Below are 17,525 nucleotides of genomic sequence, written 5' to 3' on the forward strand. Positions count from 1 at the left end.
TTGTCCACAGCGTTTTGTGATTTGGAAGGGAACATTAGTGAGGGCTCTCGTTCCGGAGAACTCTGCTGGAAGGAGCAAGTCTGAGGCTGTGGATGTGAACACGATTGGGCTCAGCTGTGATAATCCTGTGCTCAAAAAGCCTGACAACACTCATAGGCTTACACGTGAATAACGTCCATTTGGATGAGATAGCGGAGGGGAATTGGCTCCTATGAACCCATATTAGGTAGAAGGAAATATGATTCACTCAGTTTGGGAGGGGGGGGGGGGAAGTGAGTAGAGAATTAGAGCTGTACATAAAAATACATGAGAAAATGTTTATCGGGAGCAAAACTCAAGAGGTAATAATAATAATCCTTGCATTTGATATAGCGCGGTATCACGTCAATGAGACGTTTCAAAGCGCTTCACAGGACATATTGTAAAGTGAATTGACTGTATTTTGTGGGTAAAATGGTAGATGCACACTCATTCATGGAAGCCGCTATTTGTTCATCATTAAAAAAATACAATGTAAAATTTAGTTCTCAAAGTGTGTATTCTACAAGGTACTGTATTTTGGCTTTGCAGTGCCAAACATTTTGTGTGGGTGTGGAGTAAAGCAAAATGCAGTAATTTTATAATAATTATTCACAGCACCTGGTTATTCTTTCCTTGCGATTTACAACTTCAACCTGGCAAACGATTTCATGCAAAATATATATCTACCTTCAATGGTGGAAGCTGAAGGGGGGGGGGGGGGGTTTGGGGGTGGAAGTGGGGAAACTGAGGAAAAAAAGGAAGTACTCAACTGTGAATGACCCAGTGAATACTAAACACATTTACCCACCTCCTGAGGATCAGGAGAGAATGACATTCCAATAGATTTAAGAGTTAAGTATCCCTTGAAAGCAGATTCCTTTCTGTAGGAGCAGTGGTCTTCATTCATCAAATTAAGGCCCACCACATGCAGTGAGTCAATCCCTGCATATTAAAAGTCTCCACCACATGCAGTGTCAATCCTTGCATATTAAAAGCCCACAGGAAAGCACAGGAATCTACCTCCTTGAATGTCCATATCAGAACATCCCACCCCTTCATATGCAATAGATTCAGCTTCCCCTACTGTTCTCCCTCTCTCCACAGGCTCCATTCACCCTGAGCACTATTCAACCAGTTGCCTATTTCCCCTCCCCCATCACAAGATCTGGGGGTGGGGGGGAGAGAAGAGAAAGATTGTTGGCAGATGATTCCAACTTACTTTATCCAAGGGTTCTGTACTGAGTAGGAAAGTAAAGGCTGTAAATAAAAACCTCATCTGTAGAGGATCCAATGCTGTCCATAAACATAGGTAGATTGTTGAAGCTTGTGAAAATATGATGAATATGGGGGGGGAAATGTTCCACATGGAGTGACAATCAGCTCCAGGAGGGCAGTGTTGGCTAGTTTACATTCAGTCATTTCACAAACCATCAAGAAAATAAACAGAATTGGGTGTATTTTTTAATACATTTAAAAAATGTGTTAATTTTAACACTTAAAGGCACAAGTTCCCCACACAGACATCCGCAAAGACACCTGGAAATGGGGGAGAACTCAAAACAACACTCTGTATCAGCAGCACAGGCCTGTATGGTCTCAGTATCTAACAGGGAGGGAGGTTTTTACATCGCTTCAGTAGAGCATATACCATAGCCAGTTAAATATAAACAATGCATTTTTTTAAAAAAACACATGTTTATTAGGGTAATAATAAAACGTGTTTTTTAAAAAAAATCATATTCAACTCTCACCCCCATGAATTTCCTGTCAATGTGGCTCAATACTGAATCTAGAAAAAGATTCAGACCTGATTTTCTGAATATTTGTGTAGATCTATCACTGTTAACAAAGCAGCACACAAATGCAGTTATGCATGTTCTTCACACATGCCTGCTTGCAAACAGGCATTTACAATTAAACACTATTCAGCAAAGTGAATCTTAGGGGAATGGATTTAAATCACAAGTTTAAAATGATTATTTTAAGGCTGTGCCTTCAGCCACTATGCCCCAATGCTCTGGAACTCCCTTCCTCACTCCCTTCGCCTCGCCCCCTCTCTTCCTATTTTCAGGTCTCGGGTGAAGACTTTCTTTTCGACCACGCCTTTGGTCATCTTCCTCCCCCTCCCCCCGGCTCGGCCCCGGGATCCGTTACTATGAAGCGCTCTGAGACGCCGGTCCGGCGTGGAGGGTGCTATATAAATCCAAGTTGTTGTATTATTCAACCTAATTTTCCATTGTAACATGTCTAATATACCTACAGCTGTTTTAAAAAAAACGTAAACGATCATTGGAATCGATTTATGCCTTTATGTCAAAGAATGTACAACAGATCCAATCTCACACAACTCAGAGAAGTATAACAACTCAGTCAATTTTTTTTTCAAATGTGGCTGTGAACAGCTTCTGCACAACAATATTTGCATGTACAGTAACACGACAATCATTTAGAAACTCCCTGAAGTACAGTTTGCAAAGTAAAAAAATAATCATTTTGACTGAAAGAAGACATTAGAAACTGTGTGTTCAGTCTTCCTGGGAAAAACGAATATGTTTCCCAGTTTTCTGTGTCCTGGCAGCAATTATTTTTTCCGCCTTGACAATCAACTGCAACAGAAAAACATTTTAAAGTTTATTTTTTTCACCCCTACTTTTAAAAAAAAGTTTGAAAGCAAATGGCATATTCTTTATATTGAAGATTTTTCTTTCACAAGTTAAAAAGATTGATATTTGTGCAGCCAGATTGCCCTAGCTGTTCTTTTTTTTGGTTTGCAGGACTGAGGACAGGTCACCACCGACTTTACCATGGATTACTACTATGCATCTGTCTACCCTTGACAGGTAAGTTATAACGTGGGATGTACTTTCACGTGGGAGTTGCTATACAAATGTAATTTTGAATTGTATCTGATAGGGGGGAGCCTATCAACTCCTCCAAAGAGTAACTCTGTATGGATATGATACTCAACCTCAAAAGGGTGAAGCCGTGTGGACCTAGGGGATTCAAATCAAAACCTTCCACTCTCAAATCTGATGGATCTACCCAGCATGGTCAGGCCTTTGATAGCAACAATAATGCTGTAAATTCTTTACAACTACCTTCTCCATGCCTCTTTTTTTGTCCCGTGGTCGGTTTAGCTTTGCTTGTCTATCCACCAAAATCTTCTGCCAGTAACGTTGTTCCCCATCACCTAGTTAGACGAAACAAGACAATGAATAAAGCAAACAGAAGAGGCAGCATTCTTTTACCTTGCGGAAAATAAACCAAGTTTGATCCCTGGTTGTGGCAGGATGTTTTAATTCAGGACCAGATTTACTTATTTTATCTTATACTTTGCAAAATAAAATTCTACACCTATAGTTATTTGGATCACTGTGCAAACTGTGTTTGAACATAAGAAATAGGAGCAGGAGTAGGCCATTCGGCCCCTCGAACCTGCCTTGCCAGTTAATAAGATCATAGCTGATCTTCTAAGCTAAGTCCATTTACCCGCCCCATCCCAATTATGAAATATGAAATTTTTGTAAATATGAAAACCTTTAGCACACCAACCCATTATTTTGCTTGCCCTATTCTTTCTCTTTCGCTCTAGGTGCTTAACTCATTTGTTGTTCAGCTGGGATACAGTTCCACAGGGACTGGTCACCTCCTGATAACTCTTGACAACTCAAAGTGTCCACTATTCATAACTGAGCCTTGATCATGATCAGTGGCAGGCTATTGAACTGCAATAATGTCACAGCTGAAACTAGTCCTGTATTTCCTTAATCAATATCCACACATAAACATGCCATCAGCAGGGAGATGTGCATATAATAATCCTTACATTTGATATAATGCCTTTCGGGTCGGTATTTCACAGAATTTAAGAATAGTGACTGAGAATGCAGGTTCATATCCTATTCATAAGAACATAAGAATTTGCTCGTCAAAAAAAGACCAAGGTTCATTTAGTTTGCCCTCCACAATCCTGGCAGTCGCTTGACATTCTCAGCCACTGGGTTCCGTTTTGCTCGGAACATGACAAGAGACTGCAATGACTTCCACAAATGCTCTATTTCCTCTCAGCCTGCCTTATAGGGAGTTGTTGAACCTGCACCTGGCAACACACTGCAGTGGTCCTGCTAAGTGTGGTAAAAGTGAGCCCCCATCCCACAAGGCACCGAGAGGTGTTGGCGCTACAGTGCAATGCTTTATTCATTACATTTTTATCATTATGTAATTATAGAATGAGAAATTAGATATTTTACCACAGCTCTTCCAATGTACATGTGATAAATGAATTGCATCAGGGCCTAAACTAAATGATAATAATAATAATCCTTATATTTGATATAGTGCCTTTAATATGAGGAGGACACCTCAAAGCAGTTCACAGGAGTATATTATAAAGTACTATAAAGTGCTGTGAGTGTATTTAGTCCTGGATGAGAGCTAACTTTCTTCAGTTGAACGTCAACAAGACCGAGGCTCTCCTGATTGGCTCCCGTCAGCGCCTCCTCACCTCAGGCGCTGACAGCATCACCATCCATGGTTGCACACTCCACCTTACTAATCCAGTCCGGAACCTTGGGGTCTTGTTTGACCCTCAACTATCCTTTCTACCCCACATCCATGCCATGACCTGCTCTGCCTTCCCCCACCTCCACAACGTTGTCCGGCTCCGACACTGTCTCACACCGCAGGCCACCAAAACCCTCATACACGCCTTCATTACATCGAGGCTCGATTATGCAAACTCACTGCTTGTTGGTCTCCCCAACTCCTCTCTCCACAGGCTGCAGATCATCCAGAACTCTGCAACCCGTGTCCTCTCCCGCACCAGGCTCCATGACCCTCTCATCCCCATCCTCGCCCGACTCCACTGGCTTCTCATCACACAGAGAATACAGTTCAAGATCCTCCACGGTCTTGCTCCCACCTAACTCTCCGACTTCCTAATCCCCTATCACTCTGTTAGCTCCCTCTGCTCAGCAGGCTCCGCCTGCTTCACGTACCCCGTCTTGCTTGCCCCACTATCAGCGGGCGGCCTTCCGCCACTCTGCACCCACCCTCTGGAACTCCATCCCGCAGTCCCTCTATCTTGCCCCCTGCCTTGCTACCTTCAAGACCCCCACCTCAAGACCCTCCTCTTCAACTGTACTTTTGATCTCCCTGCTTCCCCACCTCTGCCCACCCCCCTCCCCCACCCTGACCCTCAGCTCGGGTCCGTAACTCTGTCTGTCCAGCGCCTTGGGATGTCCTCCCGATGTGAAAGGCGCTATACAAATGTAATTTTGTTGTCGTTTTTAAGTGATATCAATAAACACTACAAATAGCCTCAATATTGATGGACTAGGGAGAAGGGGTACAGCAATACAACAATTCTATGTATAACGCCAGATTTTTTGTAAGAAGTTCTATTCCTTAATTATAATAGAGTGGTTTGGAAAAAAACTTCTCATGGTCCAGACATACTGACATCCTCTCATACAACTTAAACCTTTGTTCACACTACAACAAATAGGATTTTGATATTTGCTGACCTGTGAGAAGCTCAAGTTTCCAGTGGTACTTGTCCTGAATCTGCCGGTGTGCAGCAAGCAGAGTCTGAGCATCTTCTGGACATTTGAACCGAACATGTCCTTCAGTATCTCCCTCCAGCAGGTCCACATACAAAACCTCTGATATCTCCATCAATGCGTCCTTCACAAAGAAAGTTAGTTTATTATAAAATGGAAAAGTGTTTCATTTCCCAGCGAAACACACTGAAAACAAAACCTAGAATGTTAACTGATGTTTCCTCCTATGGTACACTGGCGTAAAAGAAAATTGTAACAATATCAATAATTATTTTTACAAAACTGTACCAGGAAGAGTGGCTGAGGCCAGGACATCGGACTCATTTCAGAAAAAGTATAGTGCTGTAATAGAAGGGTGGTATGCTGAGTATTCTGGAAGAATGAGATTAAATAGGTGTTTTCTTCTTCCAAACCTCGCATGTGATCCCTGTAATACCTTATTTGTAATGAATTTTCCATACAAAAAGCTCGACACCTTCCAAGGTAAGGGGGTTCGCTTGATTTGAAGGTGAGGACGAGGATCTTAAAGATAATAATAATAATAATAATCCTTGCATTTGATATAGCGCTTTTCACGTCGGGAGGACGTCCCAAAGCGCTTCACAGAACACACTGTAAAGTGAATTGACTGTATATTTGTGGGCGAACGCGGCAGCCAATTGCGCACAGCAATGTCCCACAAACAGTCGTAGATTGAAAATGACCAATTTAATTATTGTTTTTGGTTTTTTGGAGGGATTATTATTAGGCGTGTGGAGTAAGGAAACTTGCCCAAGGTTTCGCCCTCTGCCTGGAATTGAACTCAGGTCTCTCACTTGCAAAGCGAGTGCTCTAACCACTGAGCTACAGGACTCCACAGATTGTTTGAGGGATAGAAAGCCAAGGGTGCTGGGCAAGGTTGGGGAATTGTTGGATCATGGAACCAAGTGGGGGAGAGGAAGTGGGCTGCATCGTTCTGGCTGTTGGTTGTTCTGTCACATTGAGTTTGGAGATGACAAAGGTGTGGATGAAGATTATAATAGGTTTCTGCTGTGTTAGGGTCCTCGTAATAATAATAATCCTTGCATTTGATGTAGCGCCTTATCACATCTTCCAGACGTCTCAAAGAGCTTCACAGAATATACTGGAAAGTGAAAATGTTCCCCAAAATCAGGCCATCCCTGGAGCTAGATATCACTGATTTGCTTTCAAACACCCTGAGACATTGTTTCATTTGTGGAGGAATAGCAGAATATGAATGTGATCAATGCCTTCTGGACCCTATTTTTAAACGAGGACTAATAAAACGGTACTGCGACATTTGCAATATGCAGGTTCATTCTCACATGAAGCGGAAGGAGCACCAGATCAGAAAGTTCCCAAGTCCAAATAACTTCTCGGTCAAACCTCCTTTTCCACGACATAAGATGGAACTGTTTGCAGTACTTTGCATCGAAACCAGCCACTATGTTTCATTTGTGAAATATGGGCCAGGGAAACGATCGGGGGTTTTCTTTGACAGCATGGCCAACCGAATTGATAATGAGAATATTCCAGAAATAACAGATTGTCCACAAGAGGGTGATTATTTAATGATACCAGAGGACGAGCTGCTTCATACAGACCTAAAGCAGCTTGATGGATTGGCCAAAAGACACTTCTGCGATGCCTATATGTGCATGTATCAGAGCCCCAAGATGTGCTTGTATAACTAATGTGCAACAGAAACTAACCTGATGGTAAACCAGCAGCTTCTAAGTAAATGGCAATGTGTTTTCAGAGTTTTATATTTTTGTGGAGCGTTGCATTTAAAGAAAAATTACACAGGAGTTCAAAGCTATATAGCCTTTCAGTTTTCACTCAAAAATGAATTTCATGGTTTTCACTAAATGTGTAGAAAATAGAATGTAATGTGCAAATATTAGAATGTGCAGAATAATTCTGCCATGTTCAATACGCAAAAGCAGATGCATTTAGCCATGGCAGTGTTGACTGTTTAAGCAACAGAACGACTTGGGTAACCGCTCCAACTGGAGTCCTGTAGCTCAGTGGTTAGAGCACTCGCTTTGCAAGCGAGAGACCTGAGTTCAATTCCAGGCAGAGAGAAACCTTGGGCAAGTTTCCTTACTCCACACAGAGCTCTAATAATAATCCCTCCAAAACCAAAAACAATAATAAATTGGCCATTTTCAATCTACGACTGTTTGTGGGACATTGCTGTGCGCAATTGGCTGCCGTGTTTGCCCACAAATATACAGTCAATTCACTTCAGTGTGTTCTGTGAAGCGCTTTGGGGCGTCCTCCTGACGTGAAAAGCGCTATATCAAATGCAAGGATTATTATTATTGTTATTAATTGACAGCATATTTTGTGGGCGAAACAAAAATGGTGGAGGCGAGCAATGGTGCAGAAAAGTGGACTTGTTCAGAATATGGATAAAAGTTTTGTAGGAGTGTTGCACAAGATGTGGAAGTTCCATATTGGCTGCAACGGAGTGAGCAACTGTTGAGGTCAACACAGTTCTGACGAAAGGTTATCGACCTGAAACGTTAACTCATTTTCCTCTCTCCATAGATGCTGCCTGACCTGCTGCGTGTTCCCAGCCACTTCTGTTTTTATTACGGTCTGTATTGAGGTTAGAAGCCGAATGGGATACATTTGCTTATACAGTGCAAGTTAATAATAGTAAAAGAAAAAAATCCATCTCAATTTACTGAACACCATAACATTAATAATCTTTGCATTTGATACAATGCCTTATTACATCGTCACGCCATCTCAAAGTGCTTCACCGGATATGCAGTAAAGTGGTGTGACTGTGTATTTTGTGGACATACGCAGCATACATGTCTACAGTTTTCAGCTAAACTTGATAAACAATTAATAAAACAGTTACTGAGTTTTGTTACTCCAGTTTGCTGAGCAACAACTAGGCTTAGCTATGGTGAGAGGCCGGTAGAATTATATTCCCTAGATCTCAGGAGGAAAATGATTTGAGACTTTTAAAATAAAAGAAAATTGACAATTTATGTAGTAAATGACTCATCTCAAGAGGAGGAAATCGAGAGAAAGGGATTGAAACTTAAAATTAGAGCTTTACCACCCAGAAGTAAATCTAGACAAGGACTATGAGAACGTGAACTTCACTGCCCCAGAAGGTCACAGATGCAGAATCAATTCAGGTGACGTGAGGGGGAGACAGATAGATACCTGAGAAGTAACGGTATAAAGGCATGTGAGGAAAAGGCAGGGAAACTGTATTAGATAGAAAGAGCTGCCATCTACGAATAAAATAAGACAAGGATACACAAGTTGAAAGGCTTATTTCACTTCCTAGGTTTCTCAAACTGACCAGGCTTTTTTTGGTCAGCTGGGTGTCTGACACATGAGCAAACCCATCACTGTGCTTAAGAGTATTCGAACCAAACCGAGAGTTCCATGTATCCCACCTACACATGGAAATGTCTGTGTTTCAGAATGGAATGCACTCTCTTTCCATAGACACATCCTGCTTACTTAATTCTAGAGAGAGTATTAGGCTCAGGGATGGCAAGGGCCAGGACTTGGGGACCCCCGAGTGTGAGTTGGGGCACTGCTGGAATTCAACCAGCAAAACTTCATAGCTTGCCATTGAAAGCACTGCCTGGAAAGCTTCTCACCTCTTGTTCACCTCGGGTCCCTACCCAATTAGGTCTGGCTTGTAAGGTTAACATGAACTGAGTGGGAAGAATCCCTCCCCAAGTCTGCCCCTCCAAGTCGTGCTGATGAGCCAGGCTGGTTGGTGTCTGAAAAGAGCATTCTCCTGCCATTGTGTATGGATGTTGATCAAGTATACGATCGGGCATGGGTAGGTTACCCTGCATGGTTTAACATAATGTGCAACACTTACTGTCTTGCCTCATGAATGAAAAACTGCCACTTAAGTGACAGTGGCACTGAAGGCAGCTGTTGAACAGCACCAGATCATCAACAGTTCAGGAGGAGGAGGAGGGGTGGAAAATGAAGAATCACTTTCATCTATGTACACAAAATAATGTCCTGCTGTGTTTACACTTGAGGCTTCAGCTCAAAGCCCAGTCTCACAATCCAGTGCAGTACTGGGAGAGCACTGAATTGTTGGAGGTGTAATCTTTCAGATGAGATGTTAAAGGCCTATGTGCCTGTTGTTCCTCAGGTGCCTGTTTTAAGATCCTGTGACAGTATTTGAAAAGATGAGGGGGTCTCTCCTGTTTTAACCAACAATCCTCCAAATTAAATTGGTCATTTGCCTCATAGCTGTTTTGGGGAGCTTGCTAACACAACAATTTGCCTAAAAAATACTGTGCGGCATTTTGCAACATGATAGGACGCAATTGCAAATACAAGGATTATTTATATATATTATTTATTGCAGTGCTGCTCATGGAATACATGCAATTTATACCAGCATTGCAATAAAGTGGCCCTATTATCTCTGGTGGTGATATCTCTCAACCTCTGAAAACAGCATTCCCTCTGCTGTTGTTCTGTTCTGGCTGGGAGTGACTAAAAAACAAATAGATTACCATTGAAAGCACCGTCTGGCAAGCTTTCCCACAGCTTGTCCAGGACCACCCTTACCCATCAGGGCTTTGGTTGCGGGCATAATGGGAGCTGAGTGAGAAGGGTCCCTGCCCCAGTGTTTGATCTACCCTTCAAGGCCTGCTGATGAGCCAGGCTGGCTGTGCTGTCAACAGTTGAGCCCTGGAGAACTGTGGACCCACTTAACTCAGGAACTGGACTACCGAGACCACCAGAGAGTGGACTTGATTCTGATATTCCATTGCCAAGCACGTCACCTTGCAGCCATTTCAGCTACAAGGAGATCCAGGTAACCTTCTCCCGGAGGAGGATAGCCCAGGCCTACAGGCTAGCACTGTGGTTCTGTGCACTGCTGCCTTATACAGACCTTCAATGTGGAGCAAAGTTCAGCAGCCAGACAACAAACAGAAGCAACAAGGAACAACTGCACTCATCGGTACGTTCTCAAACAGTTATTCCGACATTGGTGCCAATGCTTTAGATTTCCTCCAGGGTAAATAGGATTGAATTGAATTCTATTGGGAGGCAGACAAGGGCAGCTCTTTATTTAGTGTGTTTGAGATTGAAACATCCTGCAAGGTAAACATGGCATGACAGGGTTAAAGCTTTTTTCTGAGAACCAGTTCTAAGAGACTGGCCTGAGGGCACATATTTACCTTGATCTGTTTCCTGCCCAGCAGGGGTTCAGTGCTGGTGATCTTCACAATGACTCCACTCACAAACTGCGGCCCAAGGGTGTTAACCTTCACAGAGGGCTGGGCTCCTTCATCGTTAACCTTTCCTTCAATGGAAGAGAACAATATGGCCCATATCAATAGCTTTGAAATTCAGACACTTCACACTAATAAATTCATTCACAGAAATCCAGCATTTCTCTTCTCCATTTCCAACTACCTGAGGACATTTACAAAGCCTTGTTTTGTCCGTAAACTATTTGCGTGCTAATTAGACTTACATTGTGCAGCATCAGATTTGCGACTGTCCCACAAGACTGGGGAAGAAGTGTAATCAATGTAGTGATTAATAAAAATAATAATCCTTGCATTTGATATGGCGCTTTTCACGTCTTCTAAATGTCTCAAAACGCTTCACGAATATACTGTAAAGTGAATTGACTATATTTGTGGTGAAATGCGACAGCCAATTGCACACAGCAGTGTCCTACCAGAGTAAGGCAACTTGCCCAAGGTCTTGCCCTGCTGGGAATCAAACCCAGGTCTTTCGCTTACCAGGCGAGCGCTCTAACCACTGAGCTACAGGACTCCACATAATTTTGATGATAATTTCGTTAGGATCAAAGATAACCTCATCCCAATTTCAAAGATAAAAACTGACTGGAATGTAATTTAATTATCCAGTGTAAATAGGTGACAAGCATGTTGTCAGTTTAGCTCAGTCGGTAGAACTCTTGGCTTGGAGTCAAAAGGCTCTGAGTTCAAGCCCCATGGTGGGACTTTGAGCTCAAAGTCTAGCCTGACACTCCATTGCAATGATGGGGGAAGTGCTGGCCTTCAGCTGAGATCTTAAACTGAAATCCCATCTGCCTGTGCAGTTGGACATTAAAAATCCCGTTGCACTGTTCAAAAAGAGATGGGTCACCTGATGTCCTGGCCAATAATCCTCCAGATAAATTGGTCATTCACTTCATGATTGTTTGTGGGATATCACTGTGCATAAATTGGTTGACATACTTGACTACAAAATACAGTCACTACAATTCACAGTAAAAGCCTGTAAAGCACCTTGAGACACTTCAGTGAGAGATGCTTGATTATCAGGCAATATTGCTCCTGAGATTTTTCTGAGATTTCTGTTTATGTACCACTTTTGTTTGGTCATCTGGGTGTCTGGCACATACAGAAGTCCATCATCATGCTAAGAGAAGCCAAATCAGACAGAGTTCTATGCATCCCACCTACACATCAAAATTCCAGTGTGGAATGCACACTCTTCCACCGAGGAAGGGATCCTACTTAAATAATTTCAGGGAGTATCAGGCACATGTTGGCCTGGGCAAAGGTTTAGGGACCCCAGAGTGCATGTTAGTGTACTGCTGAAATCCGACTAGCTAAAATCGCAGAGATTGTTATTGAAGGCACAGTCTGGCAAGTCGTCCTGCTGCTTGTCCAGCTGGGACCACGCTACCAGTTAGGGCTTTGGCTTGTAGGGTTAACAGGAGCTGAGTGGGAAGAATCCCTGCTGATCACATCCTAAATGCAATTTCTTGTTGTCGTTGCTGTTAATGAGCCAGGCTGGTTAGTCTGTCATCAGCAATGTCCTGAAGTACTACAGACCGGCCTGCTCGGGCACTGGACTACCGAGACCACTGTAGAAGATTGACTCAATTACAATGTTTCATTACCTGTCACCCTGGCTAATAACCCTACCTGCATAAGAAATGAACTTCACGGTGTAGTTAGGATTTGGATCTGACACTACACTATGAACTCTAGATTATTATTTTCTCCTTTTCACCTTTTCTCAAGTCTGTGGGTCGTGGATATTGGAAAAGACATTGTGTGGGGTTCATCTGGTCAGTTTCAAATTTACAATAAACATATATAAAAAACAAAGTGCCAGACAGGTAACTTGGAATTATTGGAAAATCAAAGTATCCTACAATTCAATCAATATTCTACTCAATTCCTTCTAACGGGTTTTGCCCACAAATATACGGTCAATTCACTTTACAGCATATTCTGTGAAGCGCTTTGAGACGTCAAGAACATGTGAAAAGCGCTATATCAAATGCAAGGATTATTATTATATTATATACTATTATATATATTAACTCTCCCAGTAAAACATTTAATTTTTCCTGTCGTACTTATAGACTTTCTTTGATTTCTCTCCACCATTCCCCCACACCCTTCCCACCCGAGATGAGATCCCGTCTGCCTATTCAAGTGATGTTAAAGAACCCACGACATTATTCTAAAAAAGGGAGTTTTTCCATATATACAGTCCTCTAAACTGTAAAGTAATGCAAGGATTACTATATGATTTTTTCAAGTCTCTTCTCCAAAAGCAGTGATTGAAGTTAGGTATAGTTCCTTACTCTCTGGCTACGTTTACCAAATGGCTGTTCATAATGTATGAGCTTTGAAGGCAATTCAATTCAAGTGTGAAGAAAAAAAAGAGGAAAAAAATTGTACGCAAATCCGTTATGTTTTCTGCATTTGTACATTCCTACTTATTTTTCAGCATTCCTGTGTTCCTAAAAATAGTTGGTTATGGTACAAATGTCACATATGTCAAAGCTGTAGTCAGAGTGAATTCACAAGTGTAAATAAGGGATTGTAGACTTTGCCAAGATGCCATCAGTTAGATTAAGCAGAGAATGGAGACAATGAATGCAATTTTTCTTTAAATGGGGACAGAAAGGAAGGAAAACTGACTCTATAGTTGCATCTTAAACAGTGGAGCAAAGTCAGCTAACATAGTATGCCTTGAAGCATTTAAATAACAAGTTCAGATTGATATTCGGTGTTTACATGTATTAAATTCTGTTAGGTTCTCCATGATCTATACATCCAACTTCCTAAAAGATTACTTGACACTTGTCTCATCAGGTAATAACTCTAAATCCTTTTAATTTCCAGTAACTACAAATATATTCTACGGATGTCTAACATATTATAATACTTGCATTTGATTTAGCACCTTATCACATCATCGAGACATCTCAAAGGGCTTCACAGAATATACTGTAAAGTGAATTGCCTATATTTTGTGGCCGAAACGCAGCAGTGAATTGCGCACAGCAGTATCCCACAAACAGTCGTTGATTGAATGACCAATTTTTTTAAAGTAAGTATTACCTCCGTAAAAGTGATCCGTCAATCACTAACAACCGTATTCCTACTTACTGCTAGGCAAACAGAGGTGTGTGGTGTAAGGAAACTTGCCCAGCATTTCGCCTTACTGGGAATCAAACTCAGGTCTTGAGAGGCCCTTGCTCTTACCACCGAGCTACAGGACTCTACAATTCAGAAACACATCACGAACAGAACCTTGGTTTAACATTTTCTCTGAAGCACGACACCTCCAACAATTGCAGCACACCCCCAGTACTGAATTGGAGTATCAGCCAAGACTATATGAGTTGCAAGTTCCAACATCAGGATTGAACTCACAACCTTCTGATTCAGAGACAAGAGTACCACCAACTGAGCTAGGCTGACACACTATATTGGGTGCTATATAAATGTAAGTTGTTGTTCTTTCTGCCTACTTGGGTGCACATTAACAAACTCATGGCGCTATTCAAAAAAAGAGCATTTTTCCCAGTATCCATCAATCTCCTAAATAAAAAACATGCTCATTACTTTCATAGCGGTTTGTGGATCAATGGTGCGCACAAATTGGCTGCCACTTTCATCTACAAATGCATGGATTATGATTATTATAAGTGCCTTGTAGTACTGTGGACTTGCCTGGTACAGGACAACCAAGAACATTGACTTGATTCTAATATCCCATTGCAGTCATCTTGGCACAAAGGAGGCTCTGTTTACCTCCTGTCAAGGATCCAGAAACTTGTTTTATTTCTTTTTGAAATCCTTCAAGCTGGCTCCAAGGTGACACACTTGGCAATGGTATGTCAGAATCAAGTCAATTCTGTACGCCAGTCTCGGTAGTCCAATTCCTGAACCAGGCAGGTCTGCAGTACTCTTGGGGATTGCTGATGACAGACCAGCCAGACTCATCATTAAGCTCTAGAGGGTTCGATTTCCAGATACCTGGAGTCCACCTGGCAAGCCGGGGTTACTGTATGTGTAACTCAGTCTGGTTTAGATACTCTAGTCTAAAGCATGATAATAGGTTTCTACATGTCAGCTGATCAAGAACAATTTTTAATCATATATCTAGCACCCAAGTTTCACTCTTGATTCTGTGACCTTGAAGTGGCCACAGGATTCCCACAAAAGCGCCATTTTATTTATACTGCTTTCACTTTGTAATTTCCGAATTCAGAAACTGGCATGAAAAAGAGGTAGTTGTTTTTATATTGCATGAAGTCTCAGTACTTCTTCAGGCCACTCCAGTAAATTTTGTTTTGTGAATTCCACTAAGTAACATTATCAGAGGCTGCAAATTATACCCCTAAAGAAAATCACACAACTTTGCTCCAACCTTCCCCTCCTCACCACATTTTCACTTGCTTTGAGATTTGCGGAGATCTCCACTTTCTCCCACCTTGCCTTCTTCAAGTTTCATCTCAAGACTTTCCTCTTTGACCAAAACGTTAGTCATCTCCCCCCCACCGCCCTTGGAATCCACCCATCCGAAATGCAACCATCAGATCAGGTGCGAACCCTCAATTGTCCAGCACCTTGGGATGTCCTCCCAATGTGAAAGGCGCTATATAAATGCAATATGTGGTTGTCATAAATCCTGTGAAGTGCTTTGAGACAATCTCCTCAAGTGAAAGAAAGGCACTATATCAAATACAAGGATAATTATTATTCTCTTTTTTATGTGTGTCTGTGGGTGGGTGGGGGGGGGATGGTGGGGGGGCAGAGACATAAGGTCAGATCTTACACAATTTGAAGTCAGGAAATCCAGCCATTGTACCAGTTGCCTCTTGAGACAAATTCCTTGTATAAAAAGCAGCAATATGCAGCAGCAACAGCAGCACCACAACAGCAACAGAACATAAAAAGGGCCTTTTGTATTTGATATGTCACAGAGATAAGTCAGTACCACAACTACGTTAAACCAAATGTATCAAAAGTATTAGCTCCGTGATGACATCCCAGGAAATGACAGAAAGCAAAGATTTGGTGCTTTCATCAGCATAAGCTATTATGGTACTGAATTACGACCCACAGTTCTTTTAACACCTCTCTGCCTGTCTGGAGAGATAGCAGCACCTACCTCAAGATTCTTCACACTTTTAAATTACCTGCCATTACTTGTTGCTTCATTATGGTTGCATTTTGAATAAAGTTTTTCAACCCTCTCAGCAATTTGGTTGAAAATATTCACAGTGAAATGTGAAATAATGGACTCTGTTTCCCTCAAGTCAAAAATAATATAATTAGTTTTCTATGGAAATGTGGGTAGAAATTAACCCGAGTCTAGATTTACTCATGTAGCATTTTACCAAGCGTGTAGAATTTGGCAAATTGTTGAATTAGTCTTAACTTTGAAATTGGTTTTCTGAAGTTCTCAAAGGTGGCTTCAAAATTAAGGCTTTGTAAAGAATTTACCAACATTTGGGACTCTGAAATGCTAAGTAAATAGAATAAATTTAGAATAAATTTCTATTTACTCATGGAGTCCTGTAGCTTAGTGGTCAGAGCACTCGCAAGCGAGGCACTTGGGTTCGATTCCCGGCAGGGCAAAACCTTGGGCAAGTTTCCTTACTCCACATGCCTGATAATAATCCCTCAAGAAAAAAATAATAAATTGGTCACTTCAATCCACAGCTGTTTGTGGACACTTGCGCAATGGCTGCTCTGTTTTGCCCACAAGTATACAGTCAATTCACTTTACAGTATATTCTGTGAAGCGCTTTGAGACATCTAGAAGACTCGAAAAGCGCTATATCAAATGCAAGGCTTATTTATTATTATAAATCTAGATCTAGGTGTCAGCCTAGCTCAGTTGGTAGCCCTCGCACCTCCAAGTCAGAAGGTTGTGGGTTCAAGTGTCATGTCCAGACTTTGAACTCAGTCCAGACTAAAACTCTAATGCAGTGTTGTGAGTGCACTGCATTGTTGGATAATAATAATAATAATCCTTGCATTTGATATAGCGCTTTTCACGTCGGGAGGACGTCCCAAAGCGCTTCACAGAACACACTGTAAAGTGAATTAACTGTATATTTGTGGGCGAACGCGGCAGCCAATTGCGCACAGCAATGTCCCACAAACAGTCGTAGATTGAAAATGACCAATTTATTATTGTTTTATTTTGGAGGGATTATTATTAGGCTCTGTGTGGAGTAAGGAAACTTGCCCAAGGTTTCGCTCTGCCTGGAATTGAACTCAGGTCTCTCGCGTGCAAAGCGAGTGCTCCCCCATATGCTATCCTTTGGATAAGACTTTAAACCTAGGTTCCGTCTCCCTGTTCAGGTTAATGTTAAAGATCCTATGGCACTACTTAAAACGAAGAGGGAGGGAGTTGAAAAGGTCAGGGGCCTAGGATCTGAAAGCAGCCACTGATGGAGAGAGTGGGGGCCGCACAGCAAACCTGAGTTAGCCAAGCTGAGGAATAGGGATAAATGGAGATCAGTGTAATAGAGATGTGCTAAGATATGGAGGGATTTGTAGGCGAGGGCGATGATTTTGAAAATTAAGGCCAAAGAGCTAGGATACACATTGATAGTGACCACTTGTGTGAGGTGAGGGAGAGTGACTAGCATCTATAGAATTGTATCCCAGTAAATGAAAAGAA

At 41.9% G+C, this 17,525-nt stretch overlaps 1 protein-coding gene and 1 non-coding gene across 2 annotated transcripts in view; both read right to left on the reverse strand.

Annotated features, from left to right (window-relative positions):
* Positions 1 to 2,310: 2,310 nt before the first annotated feature.
* The window catches only part of larp7 (La ribonucleoprotein 7, transcriptional regulator), a 35,198-nt gene continuing 19,983 nt past the window's right edge, over positions 2,311 to 17,525 (reverse strand). The window contains exons 11-14 of the mRNA XM_007897010.2: positions 10,778 to 10,902; positions 5,547 to 5,706; positions 3,120 to 3,211; positions 2,311 to 2,627 (exon numbers count right to left, since the gene is read on the reverse strand). Coding sequence (XP_007895201.2) covers positions 2,547 to 2,627; positions 3,120 to 3,211; positions 5,547 to 5,706; positions 10,778 to 10,902 — 458 coding nt within the window. The 3' untranslated portion in view covers positions 2,311 to 2,546. The remainder of the gene's footprint in view (positions 2,628 to 3,119; positions 3,212 to 5,546; positions 5,707 to 10,777; positions 10,903 to 17,525) is intronic.
* Positions 11,313 to 11,384, reverse strand: trnat-ggu. Its single transcript has one exon. It is a non-coding gene; the product is annotated as a tRNA-Thr (tRNA).

The sequence above is a fragment of the Callorhinchus milii genome, unplaced genomic scaffold, assembly GCF_018977255.1.
Source record: "Callorhinchus milii isolate IMCB2004 unplaced genomic scaffold, IMCB_Cmil_1.0 Scaffold1, whole genome shotgun sequence".
NCBI classification, from domain to species: domain Eukaryota; kingdom Metazoa; phylum Chordata; class Chondrichthyes; order Chimaeriformes; family Callorhinchidae; genus Callorhinchus; species Callorhinchus milii.